This window comes from Podarcis pityusensis (assembly GCF_964106645.2).
Source record: "Podarcis pityusensis genome assembly, chromosome: 2".
Classification (NCBI taxonomy): domain Eukaryota; kingdom Metazoa; phylum Chordata; class Lepidosauria; order Squamata; family Lacertidae; genus Podarcis; species Podarcis pityusensis.
In genome coordinates, this window is record NC_138029.1 from 1,471,217 (window position 1) to 1,487,609 (window position 16,393).

The 16,393-nt window shown below is 47.3% G+C and overlaps 1 protein-coding gene and 1 long non-coding RNA gene across 2 annotated transcripts in view; one reads left to right on the top strand and one right to left on the bottom strand.

The window, feature by feature from the left end:
- The window catches only part of LOC308471874, a 58,832-nt gene that overhangs the window by 20,608 nt on the left and 21,831 nt on the right, over window positions 1-16,393 (bottom strand). The window lies entirely within an intron of this gene.
- LOC308471852 (olfactory receptor 13H1-like) lies at window positions 3,677-5,075 on the top strand. The gene has a single exon (XM_080996140.1). The coding sequence runs from the start codon at window positions 4,036-4,038 to the stop codon at window positions 4,966-4,968; it is 933 nt and encodes a 310-aa protein (XP_080852266.1). The 5' UTR covers window positions 3,677-4,035; the 3' UTR covers window positions 4,969-5,075.

A 16,393-nucleotide genomic window follows, 5' to 3' on the forward strand; every position in this document is an offset into this window, starting at 1 on the left:
ATCCATATCTAAATCCTGACCTGAATATCTCCTTCCTTATTGGTTAAAAGTCACACTTTGATTATATTAAATTAATAATCACCTCCTCCCCAAAGTTCAATCAGTCCCCCTTTCATAATTACACAATAGTCTACAATAGTTTTTCCTCTGCAGCTTCAACTTTCCCCCTTTGTTTCCTTAATATCAGTTCAAAAAGTAGCTGCAATTTTGCTTCTGACCACTTGATGTTTGTCTCCTTAATATCAGTTCAAAAAGTGGCTGCAATTCTACATCTGGCCACTTGGTGTTTGTCTCCTTAATATCAATTCAAAAGTTGGCTGCAATTCTACTTCTGGCCACCTGGTATTTGTCTCTTTGCTATCAGTTCAAAATCCTCCTTTTTAATTGCATATGTTTACGGTGTTATCAAGCTGGGAACCTGGACTCCTGACTCTAGCTGGACTAGAAAAATACCATGGTCAATGATATCAAAAGTCACTGAGAGATCTAGCAGAACTAGGAAACAGCTTTCATCTTTGTCCCTAGCCTGCTGGAGATCATTGAACAATGAGACCAAGGCAGTTTCAGTCCCATGATGAGGCCTGAATCCCATTTGGAAGGGATCCAAATGGTCTGCATCCTCCAGGGATGCCTGGATCTTGTTTAGCTATCGACCACTCAATCACCTTGCCCGAGAATGGAAGATTTGAGACTGGGTCATAGTGACCGGGTATAAAGATGGTTTTTAAGAAGTGGTTTAATAACTGCTGCTTTCAGTGGATCTGGGAAGACTCCCTCACAGAGGGAAGCATTCACACCCCTTGAAGCCTATTGCCCAGACCTTCCTGGCTCACTCTTATGAACCAGGATGGGCAAGGATCAAGGAGACAGGTGGCCTGTCTACATCCTCAGAGGTAACAGATTGGAATTGATCCCACGCAACTTGACCAGTCAGAACTCTAGCACTCTCCCACCCCTGGCCTGCTCACACGGTGGAGCGACTCTGGGTGACTTTCTCTGCAAAAATGTTTACAAAATCATTGCACGAGATCTTGGGGTCTCCACCAGGCCCCAATGGCAAAGGTGGTTCAATTAGATCTAATGGAAACCACCTGAAAGAATCTCCTGCTGCCCTTTCCCACAGATTTAACAGAAGATCCACTTTGCCGTTGCTATTGCCACTTGGTAGGCTAAACATTGATCTCTAATCCATGTTCGGCCTGATTCAGAATAAGTTTTCCACCACTGGCACTCTAGCCGTTTCATCTCTCTCATTAATCTCTGATTCCCATCTCTCTCATTAATCTAGATGAGAAGCAAAGTTCTGCCATCCAGTTCTGCTAAAGATAGGAATGATTTATCCATATTTTATGCATTCTTATAAGCATTATTGCCCACATATGTACGATATCATTTGAATATAAACTCCAAGACTCCTAAAGTAACCAACACATAAACAGTAACATACAGCAATGCCTACAACTGTAGAAAATATGTGTATATTAAAATACAATGCTGGACAAATATAATATAGTAAATAACTTGACTCTATATGTACTATATGTATTTTTTTTTGCATGTTATTGTGTGCATAAACTTTCATATAATTAGCTGAGACTTTTAAAAAGAAATCTGACAATGCACAAGCTGCTCAGAAGTGGATGCTTGATGTGGTCTGATGTAAGCAAAGCTCAGTTGGGTCAGAACACCAAATCCTATTTAAAATAGGTTCTGTCTCCATTTCTACACTGTATTACCCCGTTACAGCTCTCATCCGTTTGTAGTCAATATGTTTAGTTCCATTCTGCCCCATTGACCTTTGGCTGCAGAATTAAATACAGTGGTTCCGGAGCCCCATTCGCATCCTGAAGCGAACGCAACCTGCGTCCGCACATCACGATTTGCCGCTTCCGCGCATGCATGTGACATCATTTTGACGGTCTGCACATGCACGAGCGGCAAAACCCAACAGTAACGCATTCCGTTACTTCTGGGTCGCGCAGCGCACAACCCGAAAATACTCATCCCGGAGCTACTTTAACCCGAGGTATGACTGTACTCCTCTGACCAGAAGGAGATCGTCTTTTTATTCAACTGGGTCCAGTGACTCCTACTGCCCCAAGCTCTACAGCTTAAGGAATGTAGGTTCTCAGAGACCAGAGTTACAGCCTTGGGTTGTTAATTAATTGGAAGACAGTTGACTGATCAATTAAACTGCCTTCATTGGTTCACAGTCTAATATTAGCCACAGTATTTGATTCTGATCTGAAGTGGAAAAATCTCTAGAGTTTCCATTACTTATCATTTATTATTAATGCTGTGAGGCAACAGGGAATCTGCCACTCACACTCCATAGGGACATGCAAACCATTAACCATTAAGGCAACTTTAGAAAAAAGGGAGGCTCTGATATAAAACTGGAATAACAATATTCTTTGGAAATCTAGCTAAGGTTTGCTCTCCTTTTCTCCAGTGTCTGGTATGCTCGTTTCCCTGATCTTACTAGGGGTGAGGTAGAAAACTGGCTTCAAAAGCCTGCAGAATCAAAATAAGAGTTGGTGTCTGTTACCCTTTTGAAGTTGATCCACTTTGATAACCAAGTACACATATCAGGCAGCTCAACCCCACATTTCTTCAGGTGAGACTTTTTTGTTTTTATGAAAGAATAAAACCATGGGAGTAAGAGTGGGAACCTCCTTCTCCAGGAGCTTTCTTTTTAAACCATTTGGAAAGACATCTGTTAAGTCTTGGTAGAATCCCAGCAGGATATATTAAGGAAAACTCACCACTGTCTCTTTGAAATTATCATTGGTAGAGTGTAAATTATTTTGAGGCAGGGGTTCAATAAAGATATTTTGATTCTGGTCTAGGAAACATGACAGATCTCAAAATGCAGGTTAAATATGAATGGGCTAAATGTTCACATTCAGATAGAATCATAGAATCATAGAGTTGGAAGAGACCACAAGGGCCATCGAGTCCAACCCCCTGCCAAGCAGGAAACACCATCAGAGCACTCCTGACATATGGTTGTCAAGCCTCTGCTTAAAGACCTCCAAAGAAGGAGACTCCACCACACTCCTTGGCAGCAAATTCCACTGTCGAACAGCTCTTACTGTCAGTAAGATACTTGATTTGCCACCACATGCTGTAGAGTAATGTGTGAGGAAATAGGGTGGGGGAACCTTTAATATCTGCTTTGAAGGAATACCTAAGTTTCCAACTAAGAATATAGCTTTGGAATTATGAGCCCTGATTAATCCCTTTGTGCTACAGACTAAACTGCAGATTGTTGACTTCTGCATCAGGAGAGGCAAGTCCTATATTTTCCATACGGTAGTCGGGGGGCCAGAAGTATATTTTGCTGCACAAGACAATCCTTGCAAAGTGTGCCAGTGTCTCTATTAAAGTAAACATGGCATAGTACTGAGAACACAATAATTTAATTAATTATGGCATTCTCACTACTATTACCAATGATAACCTTTGGACCATGGCTGAGTGCTATATACAGTAGCTAAAAAGAGGTGTCACATGGAAGTGAAAAGTCTATCTCATGCAAATAATTTTTGAAAACAAATTCATTTTTGAGAACTGGTGTCACACAATGACATTCTGGCTAGTTCACAATGCCACTCTCTTCCGCAATGGTCTTATGGCTGTGGTAATTATTTCTAATTTCCACCTCCCCACCCCTATGTAATTCTTCCTCAGCAATCTTTCCTTAATACACACTACACCACTAACAGCCTACCAGAAATCCTAGCCAGTTGTTAAACTTACAGAGTTAGCCCACTGCTTTCTAGATATTTTGGACTAGAAATCAGTATGGCCAAAGGTCACTGATGGTGTAAGTTGTAGGGCAACAGGATCTGCAAGACTCCAACAGAGACAGTCCTGTTGTCTTAGCAATGACACCGCCAATTAAAAATCAGTGCACATGATTTTATTACCTAGATAAATGTTCATTCATTGATTCAAAATCTGGTTTACTCCACTCTATTTTAGCTTCAACATCTCTCACCTTTGTTCCTCACAGACTAGTTGAAGAAGGTTATGACAGGTGAAAACAATACAATGGTTACAGAGTTTGTTTTGGTGGGACTTTCGAATCACCCGAGAGCTCAGATGGTCCTCTTCTGGCTGCTTCTGATAGCCTATTGTATTACTCTCTTTGGCAATGGCCTTATGGTTCTGGTAATTATTGCTGACTCACACCTCCACAACCCTATGTACCTCTTCCTCAGCAATCTCTCTTTGATAGACATCTTCTTCACCACAAACAGCATACCACCAACCCTAGCCAACTGTTTCATTGCTAGAGCTACCATTCCTGTTACAAATTGTTTGACCCAAATGTACTGTGGACTCTTCCTTGCCATGACAGAATGCTTCCTTCTGGCTGTCATGGCATATGACCGTTTTGCTGCTGTGTGTCATCCCCTTCATTACACCTTCATCATGAACAGTAGGCTCTGTATCAGTTTAGTAGCCTCATCCTGGATTATTGCTTTTCTGCTGGCTGTGGTCCCTGTATTTTTCATACCAGTAAGCTTTTGTGGCCCTAATATCATCAATCATTTTTCTTGTGAAGCCCAGGCAGTCCTTAAATTGGGCTGTTCCAATGCCCGCATCAATGAGATCTTCTCAATTGCTCGGGCTATTCCAGTTCTTGTTGTTCCTTTTCTCTTCATCATGGTGACTTACATTCGCATTGGCCTGGCAGTGCTAAGGATCCGCTCGGCAGAAGGTCGAAGCAAAGCGTTCTCCACCTGTGGCTCCCACCTGATTGTGGTCAGTTTATTCTATGGCACAGCCATGTCTACGTATCTTCAGCCACATGACAGATCCTCCTCTGATCGGGACAAGCTGATCTCCCTATTCTATGGGGTGGTGACTCCTATGCTCAATCCCATGATCTACAGTTTGAGAAACAAGGAAGTAAAGAGAGCTGTGTGCAGAGTGATCAAGAAGAAACTGTCAAAATGAAATTAGTCATATTGTGAGAAAATCTGTCCTTTACAACTTCTCTGTCGTTCTCTAATGGTAGGAAATCAGCTGGTTGTGTCAATCTGGTTATTGGAAAGATCAATATTAAGCAGGCCTTCAGTGCAAAAGAAGGCTCTACTTTTAGTTCCCATGTGCTTGTGGTCAGTGTCTTGAATTGCTCAGTTTATTACTATTATTTTATTATTATATATTTATTTATACCTCACCCTTTTTAAGGCAGTTTATATCCTAATTGAGATGCCCCACTTCTCCTTAGAATACAAACAGTTCTGACATATTTTATTTTTCATTATATGTGTTATACACATTGTTATATGTATTATATTATGCCCATTTTATGGCCACATACACTCCAGGTTTACTATATGAATAATAAATGTATTTTTGCTTATAATGTGTATTATTTTGTGCATCAGTCAGGATTACTTTTGCAAAAAGTGCATCAGCAGCTCAGCACAATATGCATAAATGGAGGGCTTCAAGTTAGAGTTGCCACTAAATTCCACCTGTTAACAATTCCCCTCACCCTCAAAAAAGGAAGTCTCTGCTCTGAAAAAATGCCAGAGGCTTCTTGTCAGAAGAATAAAAATATTTAATAATAATATATTTCCCTAATGGTGCAAGATTAACTGGCTACGTTGTCTAGCTATTAGGAGCATCCAACCACCACAACTTTGTTGCACGGTATTAGGGATGGAATTTTCTGAAAATCTGTATATTATCTGTATGGTTTTTTTTCTGATTTCCAGCTTCCTCATCAATCTTGAGAAGAAGAAAGGTCCCCCCCAACGTTCTGCTAAAAATACAAACAATTCTGGCATATTTATATGCATTATTATATGCATGTATACAATCATTTATTCATAAATTGCTATCCATAAAAATATTGGAGCAGTTTACTATTGTACATATAATCATACAGTAAAAACCATATACAAAGTTAAAATCAGAAATCAGTTAACTATTGAAGAAATATGTATTCTAAACTGCCTGCATAAGCCTGATGGAAAACAATTAGAAATTAAAAGTGGAAGGCCCTGATACATTTCAGGTGCAACATGAAAACCAGGCAATCAAAAGGATGTCAACAAAAATCCAAGATCTAGGAAAACACAAATGGTGGGGTGCTTTACTTGGCTGGAGTGAAAACATGTCTGAGGCTCTTACAATCATAATGTATTCTATTGTGATTGTTGAACTATGTCAGTTCTTGGTCACTATTACAGTGGTAACTCGGGTTAAGAACTTAATTCGTTCTGGAGGTCCGTTCTTAACCTGAAACTGTTCTTAACCTGAAGCACCACTTTAGCCAAACTGGCCTCCTGCTGCCGCCGTGCCACTGCTGCGCGATTTCTGTTCTCATCCTGAAGTACTATTTCCTGGTTAGGAGAATCTGAAACCTGAATCGTCTGTAACCCAAGGTACCACTGTACAATGATAGTCTTGGAAAAAATTGGATCATACCACAAATGTGCCAGCTATGTGGGCTGTAAGTGTGTTAGAGAATTTATTGGAGATGGAATGCTAAATAATAATATGATCTTATTAAAGGAGATCAAAACACCTCATATACAGTAGATGGAGACTAAACGACAGCTTACTGAGGAAAGCTGTCCTTAAAAAAATTAAGGCTCTTAGATTTGGAAGGATATGGAAATTGGTGTGGGTGGCATGCCTAATTGTGGTATAATAAGGCAATCTGAATCATCCTATAAGAAGAAGTATATATGGAGTGTGGACAAGATATCAAGATCTACTTGAAAGAAAAACACCTTTATGGCTATCCCCTATAGAAACTAGTACACATTATACATGCAGGTGAATTGGAGTAGATACAGAAACATATTTTGTTTCTCTGGGAATGTTTGCAATTTGAACAAGTTTGAAGAAATCCAAGGAAGGGTATTGGATTGGTTGGTATTTTAAAAATGATTTATTAAAAGGTTTTATAGACCTGTTCTGACATTGAAAAGATGTTGCTTGAAGGAAGTTTCTCCCCTTCCTATGCATTGCAGTAATCCAAGCGAGAGATAACTAGAGCATGCACCACTCTGGCGAGACAGTCTGCGGGCAGATAGGGTCTCAGCCTGCGTACCAAATGGAGCTGGTAAACAGCTGCCCTGGACACAGAATCGACCTGCGCCTCCATGGACAGCTGTGAGTCCAAAATGACTCCCAGGCTGCACACCTGGTCCTTCGGGGGCACAGTTACCCCATTCGGGACCAGGGAGTCCTCCACACCTGCCCGCCTCCTGTCCCCCAAAAACAGTACTTCTGTCTTGTCAGGATTCAACCTCAATCTGTTAGCCGCTATCCAGCCTCCAATCGCCTCCAGACACTCACACAGGAGTGTCTGGTTCTGATTTGAAAGAGGTAGAGCTCTTTCATCTGCATACTGATGAACACCCAGCCCAAACCACCTGATGATCTCACCCAGTGGCTGCATGTAGATGGTTCCCCACAAGTGCCTGAGGAACCCAGGGGTCTGAACACTCACCCCCCCCTCACTTTCTGAACATGGCCCAGGAGGAAGGAGCGGAACCACTGTATAACAGTGCCCCCAGCTCCCAGCCCCTCTAGATGGTCCAGAAGGATGTTATGGTCGATGGTGTCAAAAGCCACCGAGAGATCCAGCAGTACTTCTTCTTCCAGTAGGGCTCCGATAGTGATGAGTCAATGGATCGTTACTGGGGTCAAGGGGAAGGGGTCCCTGGTCTCCCTTTATGGGCTTGGAATAGGAGAACTAATTCCCATCAAAAGAGGTTTGGGGGGACCTTGGAGTGTAAGGACAGGGCCCTGGTAGAGGATGTTAAAGTCTCTACTAACAGGCCCAAATACATTATCCTGGGTAACCACTGTCCTCAAAAACTAGGGCCAAAATATTGAATGGTGAATATGGAGACATCATTAAACTGGTCCCACTAGATGAGCCCCAAGAAAAATCTGATAGGAAGCGTGGATATGGTAAACGGAAGTATAAGTTGCCCAGGGTTGAAAAAACTTTTGTAAATTGGCTAAACGGCTTCCAAGTTTTTTCCTGTGTAGTATCTGCTGCTTATCTGAAGAGAGCTATGCATTTAATCATTTATCAATCACTTGTGCGGACGGCCTATGCCATGGCTGGCACTGTTGCCGACCGCACGCTGGGATCGAGTGGACCAATTTATTTGGCTTACATATGTGGGCCCTCATATCAAAAAGAAACCTCTGGAGCAGGGAAAATTCCAAAAACCAGACACCAAAAAGGATACACGCAGCAAGGTATGCTGGGAGTTTAATAAGGGATTATGCCAAGGGCAAAGTTGTAAGTACTTGGGTTACATACGCTTCAGGTTACATACACTTCAGGTTACAGACTCCACTAACCCAGAAATAGTACCTCAGGTTAAGAACTTTGCTTCAGGATGAGAACAGAAATCGCGCGGTGGTGGCACAGCAGCAGCGGGAGGCCCCATTAGCTAAAGTTGTTGTCAGGGGTTCAGGGACAGAGGCACAGGGTAGGCAGGAGATGGAGAGCGATGGGGATGAATCCCAGGACAGTGAGGAAGAGGATGACAATGACTCAAGAGATTCCATGAGTCTTTCCAGCGAATCAGAGGATTCCCAGAAGGGGGCGCCGGTGGTCAGGGCCAGGGGAGCCCCAGGGGGGACGTGTCAGGAACAGGGGGCCAGCAGGGGATCCCAAAGTGGCAGCTGGGCGTCAGGACCAGCCTCCCCGCCAGAGTGCAGCGAAGGGGGTGGAGGTTCCAGTGTATCAGGGGAAGCAGCTCCGGCAGCAGAGAAGGGAGGGAGGTCGGAGCAAGCCACCCTCCCGGAAGGAGAGTAGTAGTGAAGGGAGTAGTGTAACTGTCAAAAGGAAGGTTAGAGGTTGGGAGCGCGCGCCAAGTTCAAATGTAGAGGCGCGCGGAAGTACAGGGAGCCCGGAGGAAGAGCTTCAGGTTAAGAACAGTTTCAGGTTAAGAATGGACCTCCGGAACGAATTAAGTACTTAACTGGAGGTACCACTGTACTCACATGAGTGTGACAGGTGACTGGGGTGTCTTGTTACAGAGGAAAACAGCCCTTTTGGAGAGGCAGGGAACCAACAGAGCAGACAGGGTGGACAACCCCCTGCCCCAGGGGGTGCGCGTAGACAGTAAATCTCTTTCACTTGCATTCTCACCCATCAAACTTAATGTGCTAAAAGCCCTTCTAGACTTATACCCCAATAAAAAAGCAGCAAATTACCTTTGGGAGGGCTTCTCCTGGGGTTTTAGAATCCCAGTGTCAACTGCTCCTAATTCTAGGGATCCACCAATGCAGCAAAAAGAAAGATACAAAAAGAAGTATTGGCAGGGCAGGTGGCTGGTCCCTTTGCTAGCCCACCTATTCAAAATTTACATGTCTCTCCGCTGGGGATTGTCCCCAAAAAAGTACCTGGGGAATTTCATCTGATTCATAATGCAGTAAAATACGCTTCCTTTGATCATGCCATAAAACTTATTAGGACTTTTGGAAAGGGGGCACTATTGCGTGGTGAGATCCCCCCTCCCCCCCAGTGGAAATAAAGACACATGACACAATTATTTAAGATTAATGGGCAAAATATGGCCACAACTTTATTGGTGATGAGCAGTATTGGCTTAGGCGTTGGTCCTAACCGACTATCCAGCTTCAGCCCATCCGCTTGAAGGGTTAACCAACAGGAGTCCTGTTGATGCACATCAACTAGGAACTCCCCTAGGGTCACCACTCGGGGGCATGCCTTAGGCCTTCACCTCCATAGCCTTCGGACAGGGCCATACCCCCTGGAATCCTTTATCGGACAACCCTTCAATATGCGGGGGAGGTGATGGTGCTTCCTCCCCCTTCCATCTACATACCAATGCCTAACCACCAGTACCAAGGAAGTTGTGACGATTTGCTGCAAGGTAGGCAAGAAACCAAGTGGCTGGTGCCAATTTGCCAAGTGGAAAAAATTCCTACCAGGCCCCTTAACGGCGACCAACCAAGGTCTATAGCAAGGTCAAAGATGAAAATCTTAAAGGGCAGGAGGGTGGGAAACCGGAGCAGCAGGAGGCGGCAAAAGAGGGAGATCCCTGCCTGCGCCTGCGTTAAATAGGGCAGGCCACCCCCCCTGAGCCAGCCGATTGGCTGTCCAGGGGATGATGCGGCCGGGGATTCCGTTAATCGCGCGGAGGCTGAGAGTCAGCCACAGCGCACGTGGTGTGGGTGTGAAGCCTGCAACCCCACCTCCTTTGGAGGCAGAAGTGGCTTTAGCAAAATGTGACATTGAATCTGCCTTTGGCCTCCTACCAGTTCACCCTGATGACTTTCGTTGGTTAGGTTTTAAGTTCGAGGGCTCCTATTACATGGATAAAGCGATGCCAATGGGTTGAGTTGCCTGTGCCGCCTTTGAAACTTTAGCACCTATTTGGACTGGGCCCTGTGTTTTAAAACTGGTTTGTCGGGAGTGATTCATTATCTTGATGATTTTTTACTAGCTGGACCCCCAAATACTAATGTTTGCACAACTCTGTGAGACAGCCAGTGTGATGTAGGGGTTGAGAGCGGTGGACTTGAAGTCTGGTGAACCGGGTTCGTGTCTCCGCTCCTCCACATGCAGCTGCTGGGTGACCCTGAGCTAGTCACACTTCTCTGAAGTCTCTCAGCCCCACTCACCTCACAGAGTGTTTGTTGTGGGGGAGGAAGGGAAAGGAGAATGTTAGCCACTTTGAGACTCCTTCGGGTAGTGATAAAGCGGGATATCAAATCCAAACTCTTCTTCTTCTTCTCTGCTTAATGCCTTTTCCTCTCTATCCATGGAGCTAGGAGTGCCTCTAGTGGCTGAAAAAACCGAAGGTCACGTTAATGACTTACCTGGGCATTGAGCTGGACTTGGTCACCCAGACATCACATTTGCCAGAGGCCAAGTTGACTGCCCTTAGAGCGACTATTTCCCAACTGCTCACACTCAAAAAATTAACACTCAAGCAAATCCAGTCCTTGCTGGGCCACCTGAACTTTGCCTGTCAGTTTGTAGCCCCAGGTCGCCCTTTCTGCTCACGGTTGGCTAGGTTATCTGCAGGTCTGCTATCACCATATCATAGGGTGTGCCTCTCAAAATCAGTAAAATGAGATCTCAAGGTTTGGCTTTTCTTTCTGGAAAATTATAACGGAATATTTCTCTGGCAGGATACTTTAAGGCTTTCCACAGATTTTCAGGTTCAGTCAGACGCCGCGGTATCCTTGGGTTTTGGGGTGTTCTTCAGGGGTCACTGGTGTTAAGATGATGCTGTTAAGGTGCTACACTCAATATGCCAGCAAGTTTGGAAAACTCAGCAGTGGCCAGAGTGTAGCCTTATTGGAGTTCACCGATTGGGTCTGCGTTGCTCCGTGACAGGAGGAAGGAAGTCAAAATGACACCAAGTTGGTTCAAAGAAAGAGTTTATTCTGCTCTCCGGATAGCAGAAGGCACTTGCGTGGTGAGTCCACAGCAAGTCCAAAGAAATGACAAGTTTCATGCAGTATATATACCCTCCAGGCATCCTCTCCCCCTTCCCCAGCCACGTCAACTTGTATATGCAGGTTGACATCACATATGTTCCTGCTCTGGTTCTCTCAACCATAAAAGGATCTTCCTTCCTGTACTACTGACCATAAAAGGATCTTCCTCTTCCTACTCTTATCTGGGAAGACGTCATAATCTCCGGGAACACACTTTTGGCTTGGTTCAAAATTGGGAAAGGTTTCTTGAAGATGGACTTCTGGCAAGCGATGGGCTGCACCTCACAACAGTTGGGAGGAATGTTTTTGCCAAAAATCTCAGAAACCTCATCAGGAGGGCTTTAAACTAACTAATGTGGGGGAGGGAGACAGTGCTCCTGAAGGTAGGAGTCTATCAGTTGATGAAGATGATCATCCAAATGTCATAGACCAAATGGAGCAAACAGCACGCAGACATAGTGGTGGGAGGAAAAAATCCTTAAATAAGAGACACGGGGGAATGATTAATGGACTTCAATGTCTGTACACTAATGCGCAAAGCATGGGAAATAAGATGAGTTTGAGCTCTTGGTACAGCAAACTAAATATGACATAATAGGTGTCAGGGGTTCAGGGACAGAGGCACAGGGTAGGCAGGAGATGGAGAGCGATGGGGATGAATCCCAGGACAGCGAGGAAGAGGATGACAATGACTCTAGAGATTTCATGAGTCTTTCCAGCGAATCAGAGGATTCCCAGAAGGGGGCGCCGGTGGTCAAGGCCAGGGGAGCCCCAGGGGGGACTTGCCAGGAGCAGGGGGCCAGCGGGGGATCCCAAAGTGGCAGCTGGGCGTCAGGACCAGCCTCCCCGCCAGAGTGCAGCGAAGGGGGTGGAGGTTCCAGTGTATCAGGGGAGGCGGCTCCGGCAGTAGAGAAAGGAGGGAGGTCGGAGCAAGCCACCCTCCCGGAAGGGGAGGGGAGTAGTGAAGGGAGTAGCGTAGCTGTCAAAAGGAAAGTTAGAGGTTGGGGGCGCGCGCCAAGTTCAAATGTAGAGGCGCGCGGAAGTACAGGGAGCCCGGAGGAGGGGCCAGGTCCCAAAGCCCGCAGGAGGGGGCAAGAGCAGTCTGATTCCGCGTCGGAGGAATCCAGGAGGGGCGAAACCCCAGCGGGCAGAAAGACCCTGCGGAAAAGGAAAGAGAGAAAGAGGTGGAGCAGCGCAAGCCTCTTAAACTGGTGCAGGGCAGGGACAGATTCAGAAGGGACTTCAGCGGTCTAAGCCTAGCAGACGTAGGGCTGCGCGCCTCGGATCTTAAGCAAACAATGAACTGCAATAAACACTTTTGTATATAAGAAAAGAAAGGCGTTGGTCTTTTGTGAGCTGAGACTTGAGGCAGCCCTGACAGTAAGTCCCTTCTCTAAAAAAAAAAAACTGCAAAAAATTTTTTTTTGCAAAGCTCACGAAGTTTGGCAGACATGACTACTGAGGAGCAGATAACGACCCTGCAAAACGCAGTCGCTGAACTCTCCGTTGCAGTACGGGTCTCTCAGAAGACAGTTGCCGAAGCAGAAGCGCGATGCCAGGATCTGCAAGCCAGGTGGGATCAGGCGTGCAAACAGGGGTTCCCGGGGTCCAGATCAGAGGGAATCGCTCTCGGACGGAGGGAGGGCAATTTAGTAGCCCACTTCGATGGGAACCTGAAGCATTATCCCAATTTCAGAGCAGACGTCCTATACGCGCTGCATTTGCTTCGAAAAGACTTCAAAGATGAGGAGGAGAAAGTAGGCTTTATTGTGTCCCATTTGCATGGGGAAGCTAGAACCTGGTTACGCAATTTGTGGCGCGAAGATGGTCTTGCCCGCAGGGACTCTGACGAATTTATCAAAGCCATGGACGCTTGCTTCCAATCTACCGTTGACGTTGATGTGGCGCGCCAGGAGATGCATGGATTGCGGCAGGGCAAGGCTACAGTGCGTCAGTACCATTCTCGCTTTTTTGCATTGCTGAATGTGCTGGGCTGGGAAAAAGACTCCCTGGCAGTGAGAGACTTGTTTTGGGAGGGGCTTCATGGCTCAGTAAAAGATGAGCTGGCTAGGGGAGACAGACCTCAAACCCTAGCAGACGTCGTCCAGAGGGCACTCACGATAGGGGTGCGCCACGAAGAACGCCCTTGGCACAGTGAGGAGGGGCGTCACGTCTGCCCACCAGCTAGAGCGCCTCCTTTTCTTCTTCCCAGGGACCTGGGACGTACAAATCCCTCGCCTATGCTGAAGGGAGGGGAGGAGCCAATGGAGCTGGGTCGTGCAAAGGCTCAGTCAGCTGCCGGAGCCTCAGCGTCCGGAGCAGTCAAGGCGAAGCCTCCTAGAGGGACCAGGAAGTGTTACATCTGTGACAGCCCACAGCACATGGCTAAAGAGTGTCCCCAGAGGCTCCAGAAGCACACTGCAGCCTTAGCAACAGTAACAGGGGAAGAGTTCCAAGGAGAACAGTTTCAGGGAAAGGAGAATGCCTGGATGGAAGCAGAGATGCTGGGGCTCCACCAGGCAAGTCAGTGAAGCAGTCCCCAGCGCTTTTGCAGCCTACAGACCCCTTACCACCCAAGCCAGTGGTGCAGCTCACTGCTACTCTCCAGCTACCTAATGGACTCACCCTGGAAGTCCCCATTACGATTGACTCAGGGAGCAACGCAGACTTCGTGGGGATGCAGTTCATCAAGCAGCATCGCATAGCACTACTACCAGCCACGCTGCCTCTGAACGTCGTCACGGTAGATGGCAGAAAGTTGCTGGGTGGGCAAGTGGTACAACAGACGCCACCCATGCTGCTGAAAATTGGGAATCATCGCGAGGTCATCAGTTTCAATGTCACCCAACTGTCAGACACGCCTATAGTGTTAGGCATGAGTTGGCTGGATAGACACAGCCCATCATTAGCGTGGTACCAGCGGCAGCTCACCTTTGGCTCGTCCTACTGCGCACAACATTGCATCCAGACAGGCCAGGAGGAGGAGGGCCAGGAGGAAGGGCAGCAGTTGCATCTAGGCATGGTGCAGGCAGTGCCCCACAAGTACAAGGGGTTTTTGGAGGTCTTCTGTGAAAAGGAAGCTGACCAATTACCACCCCACCGGCCCTACGACTGTGCAATTGACCTCTTACCAGGGGCGACGCTGCCGACTGCGAAGCTGTATTCCATGTCTGAAGATGAAATGCAGGAACTCCGGGAGTTCATAGATCACAATTTGAAGCGGGGATTCATCCGAGAATCCAAGGCCGTGGGGGGCAGTCCTGTGTTTTTCGTGAAGAAGAAGGACACACCCCAAAAAAGGCTCATTGTGGACTATAGGGCCATCAACTCGATGACAAAGCCCAAGGCCTTCCCCATGCCCAAGATTGACGACCTGCTCGCGACGGTGAGGAAGGGGAGGATCTTCACCAAGTTGGATCTACGCGGAGCATACAATCTAATACGCATGAGGGAAGGTGACGAGTGGAAGACGGCCATGTTCACGCCGCTGGGCACCTATGAATACAGAGTTATGCCGTTTGGTCTCCAAAATGGCTCCCACTGTTTCCAAGCATTCATGCACCACGTGCTAGCAGGACTCCTCTACAAGAAGTGCGTATGCTTCCTCGACGACATTCTGATCTTCTCAGAATCGCAGGAGACTCACGAGAGAGACGTAAAGGAGGTCCTGCAGAGGCTACGGGAGCACAGGCTCTACGCCAAACTGGAGAAGTGCCAGTTCGACGTGACGGAGGTGGATTTCCTGGGCTACCGGCTGTCCGACAAGGGACTAGCCATGGACAGCGCCAAAGTCCGCGCGGTGTTGGACTGGAATAGTCCGCGCAATCGGAAGGAGGTCCAGAGGTTCGTCGGTTTCGCCAACTTTTACCGCAAGTTCATCAGGGGTTTCGCGAAAGAGACGGCAGCTATCACGGACACCCTCAGTTCCAAGAAGAAAAAGTTCACCTGGACGGACCAGGCGGAGCAGTCCTTCAGGAGACTTAAGAGTCTCTTCGCGTCCGAAGACCAGCTGCTACACGTGAATCCCGGCAGGCCCATGCGGGTTGAGACTGACGCATCTGACAGAGCAGTGGGGGCCGTCCTCTTGCAGGAAGATCCGCAAGGGAACTGGAGGCCCTGCGCTTTCTATTCCCGGAAGCTCAGCAAGTCGGAACAGAACTACACCATCTGGGACAGGGAGTTGTTGGCCATCCACGCGGCTTTCAAGGCGTGGCGGCACTTCCTTATCGGAGCCAAGCACACCGTGCAGGTCCGCACGGACCACAAGAACCTAGAGTATTGGCGCACGGCGAAGCTCCAGAGCCAGAGGCACATGAGATGGGCGGAGTTCTTTGCGGATTTCGATTTCCGGATAGAGTATATCCGGGGAGACAACAACGTCATAGCGGATGCGCTCTCCAGGAAACCGCAGTACCTCGAGGAAGCGGCACCAGTGGCAGCCAGGCACATTTTCGCACCGCAAGCGTGGGCGTGCGCTTCCGCCGCCGTGGACCTGGACGCGGTACGACGCGCGCTACAGACGGATCCGTTCGCACAATCCAAGATGGAGGAGGTGCGAAGAGGGACAGCAAAGGACGGCGAATTCCAGATACGCGACGGTCTGCTGACCCGCAAAGGTGCTCTCTACGTGCCCGGAGACGATCTCCGCGCGAAGGTTTTACAGCAGTTACACGACGCACCCAGCGCGGGTCACTTCGGCAAAGAAAAGACGGCGGACTTAGTAGCCAGAGACTTTTGGTGGCCCCAGATGCGGGGAGAGGTCGCGGATTACGTCGCCAGGTGTGACATTTGTCAGAGGTCCAAGCCAGTGCACAAGAAGCCAGCGGGATTGCTGGAACCGCTGGAGACGCCACTACAGCCGTGGGAACGGGTGGCGCTGGACTTTGTTACTGATCTGCCCAGTTCGCGGGGCAAGACG

What these genes read in the sequence shown, in the direction of transcription:
- LOC308471852 (XM_080996140.1), top strand. Translation starts at nt 4,036, where the DNA reads ATGACAGGTGAAAACAATACAATGGTTACAGAGTTTGTTTTGGTGGGA.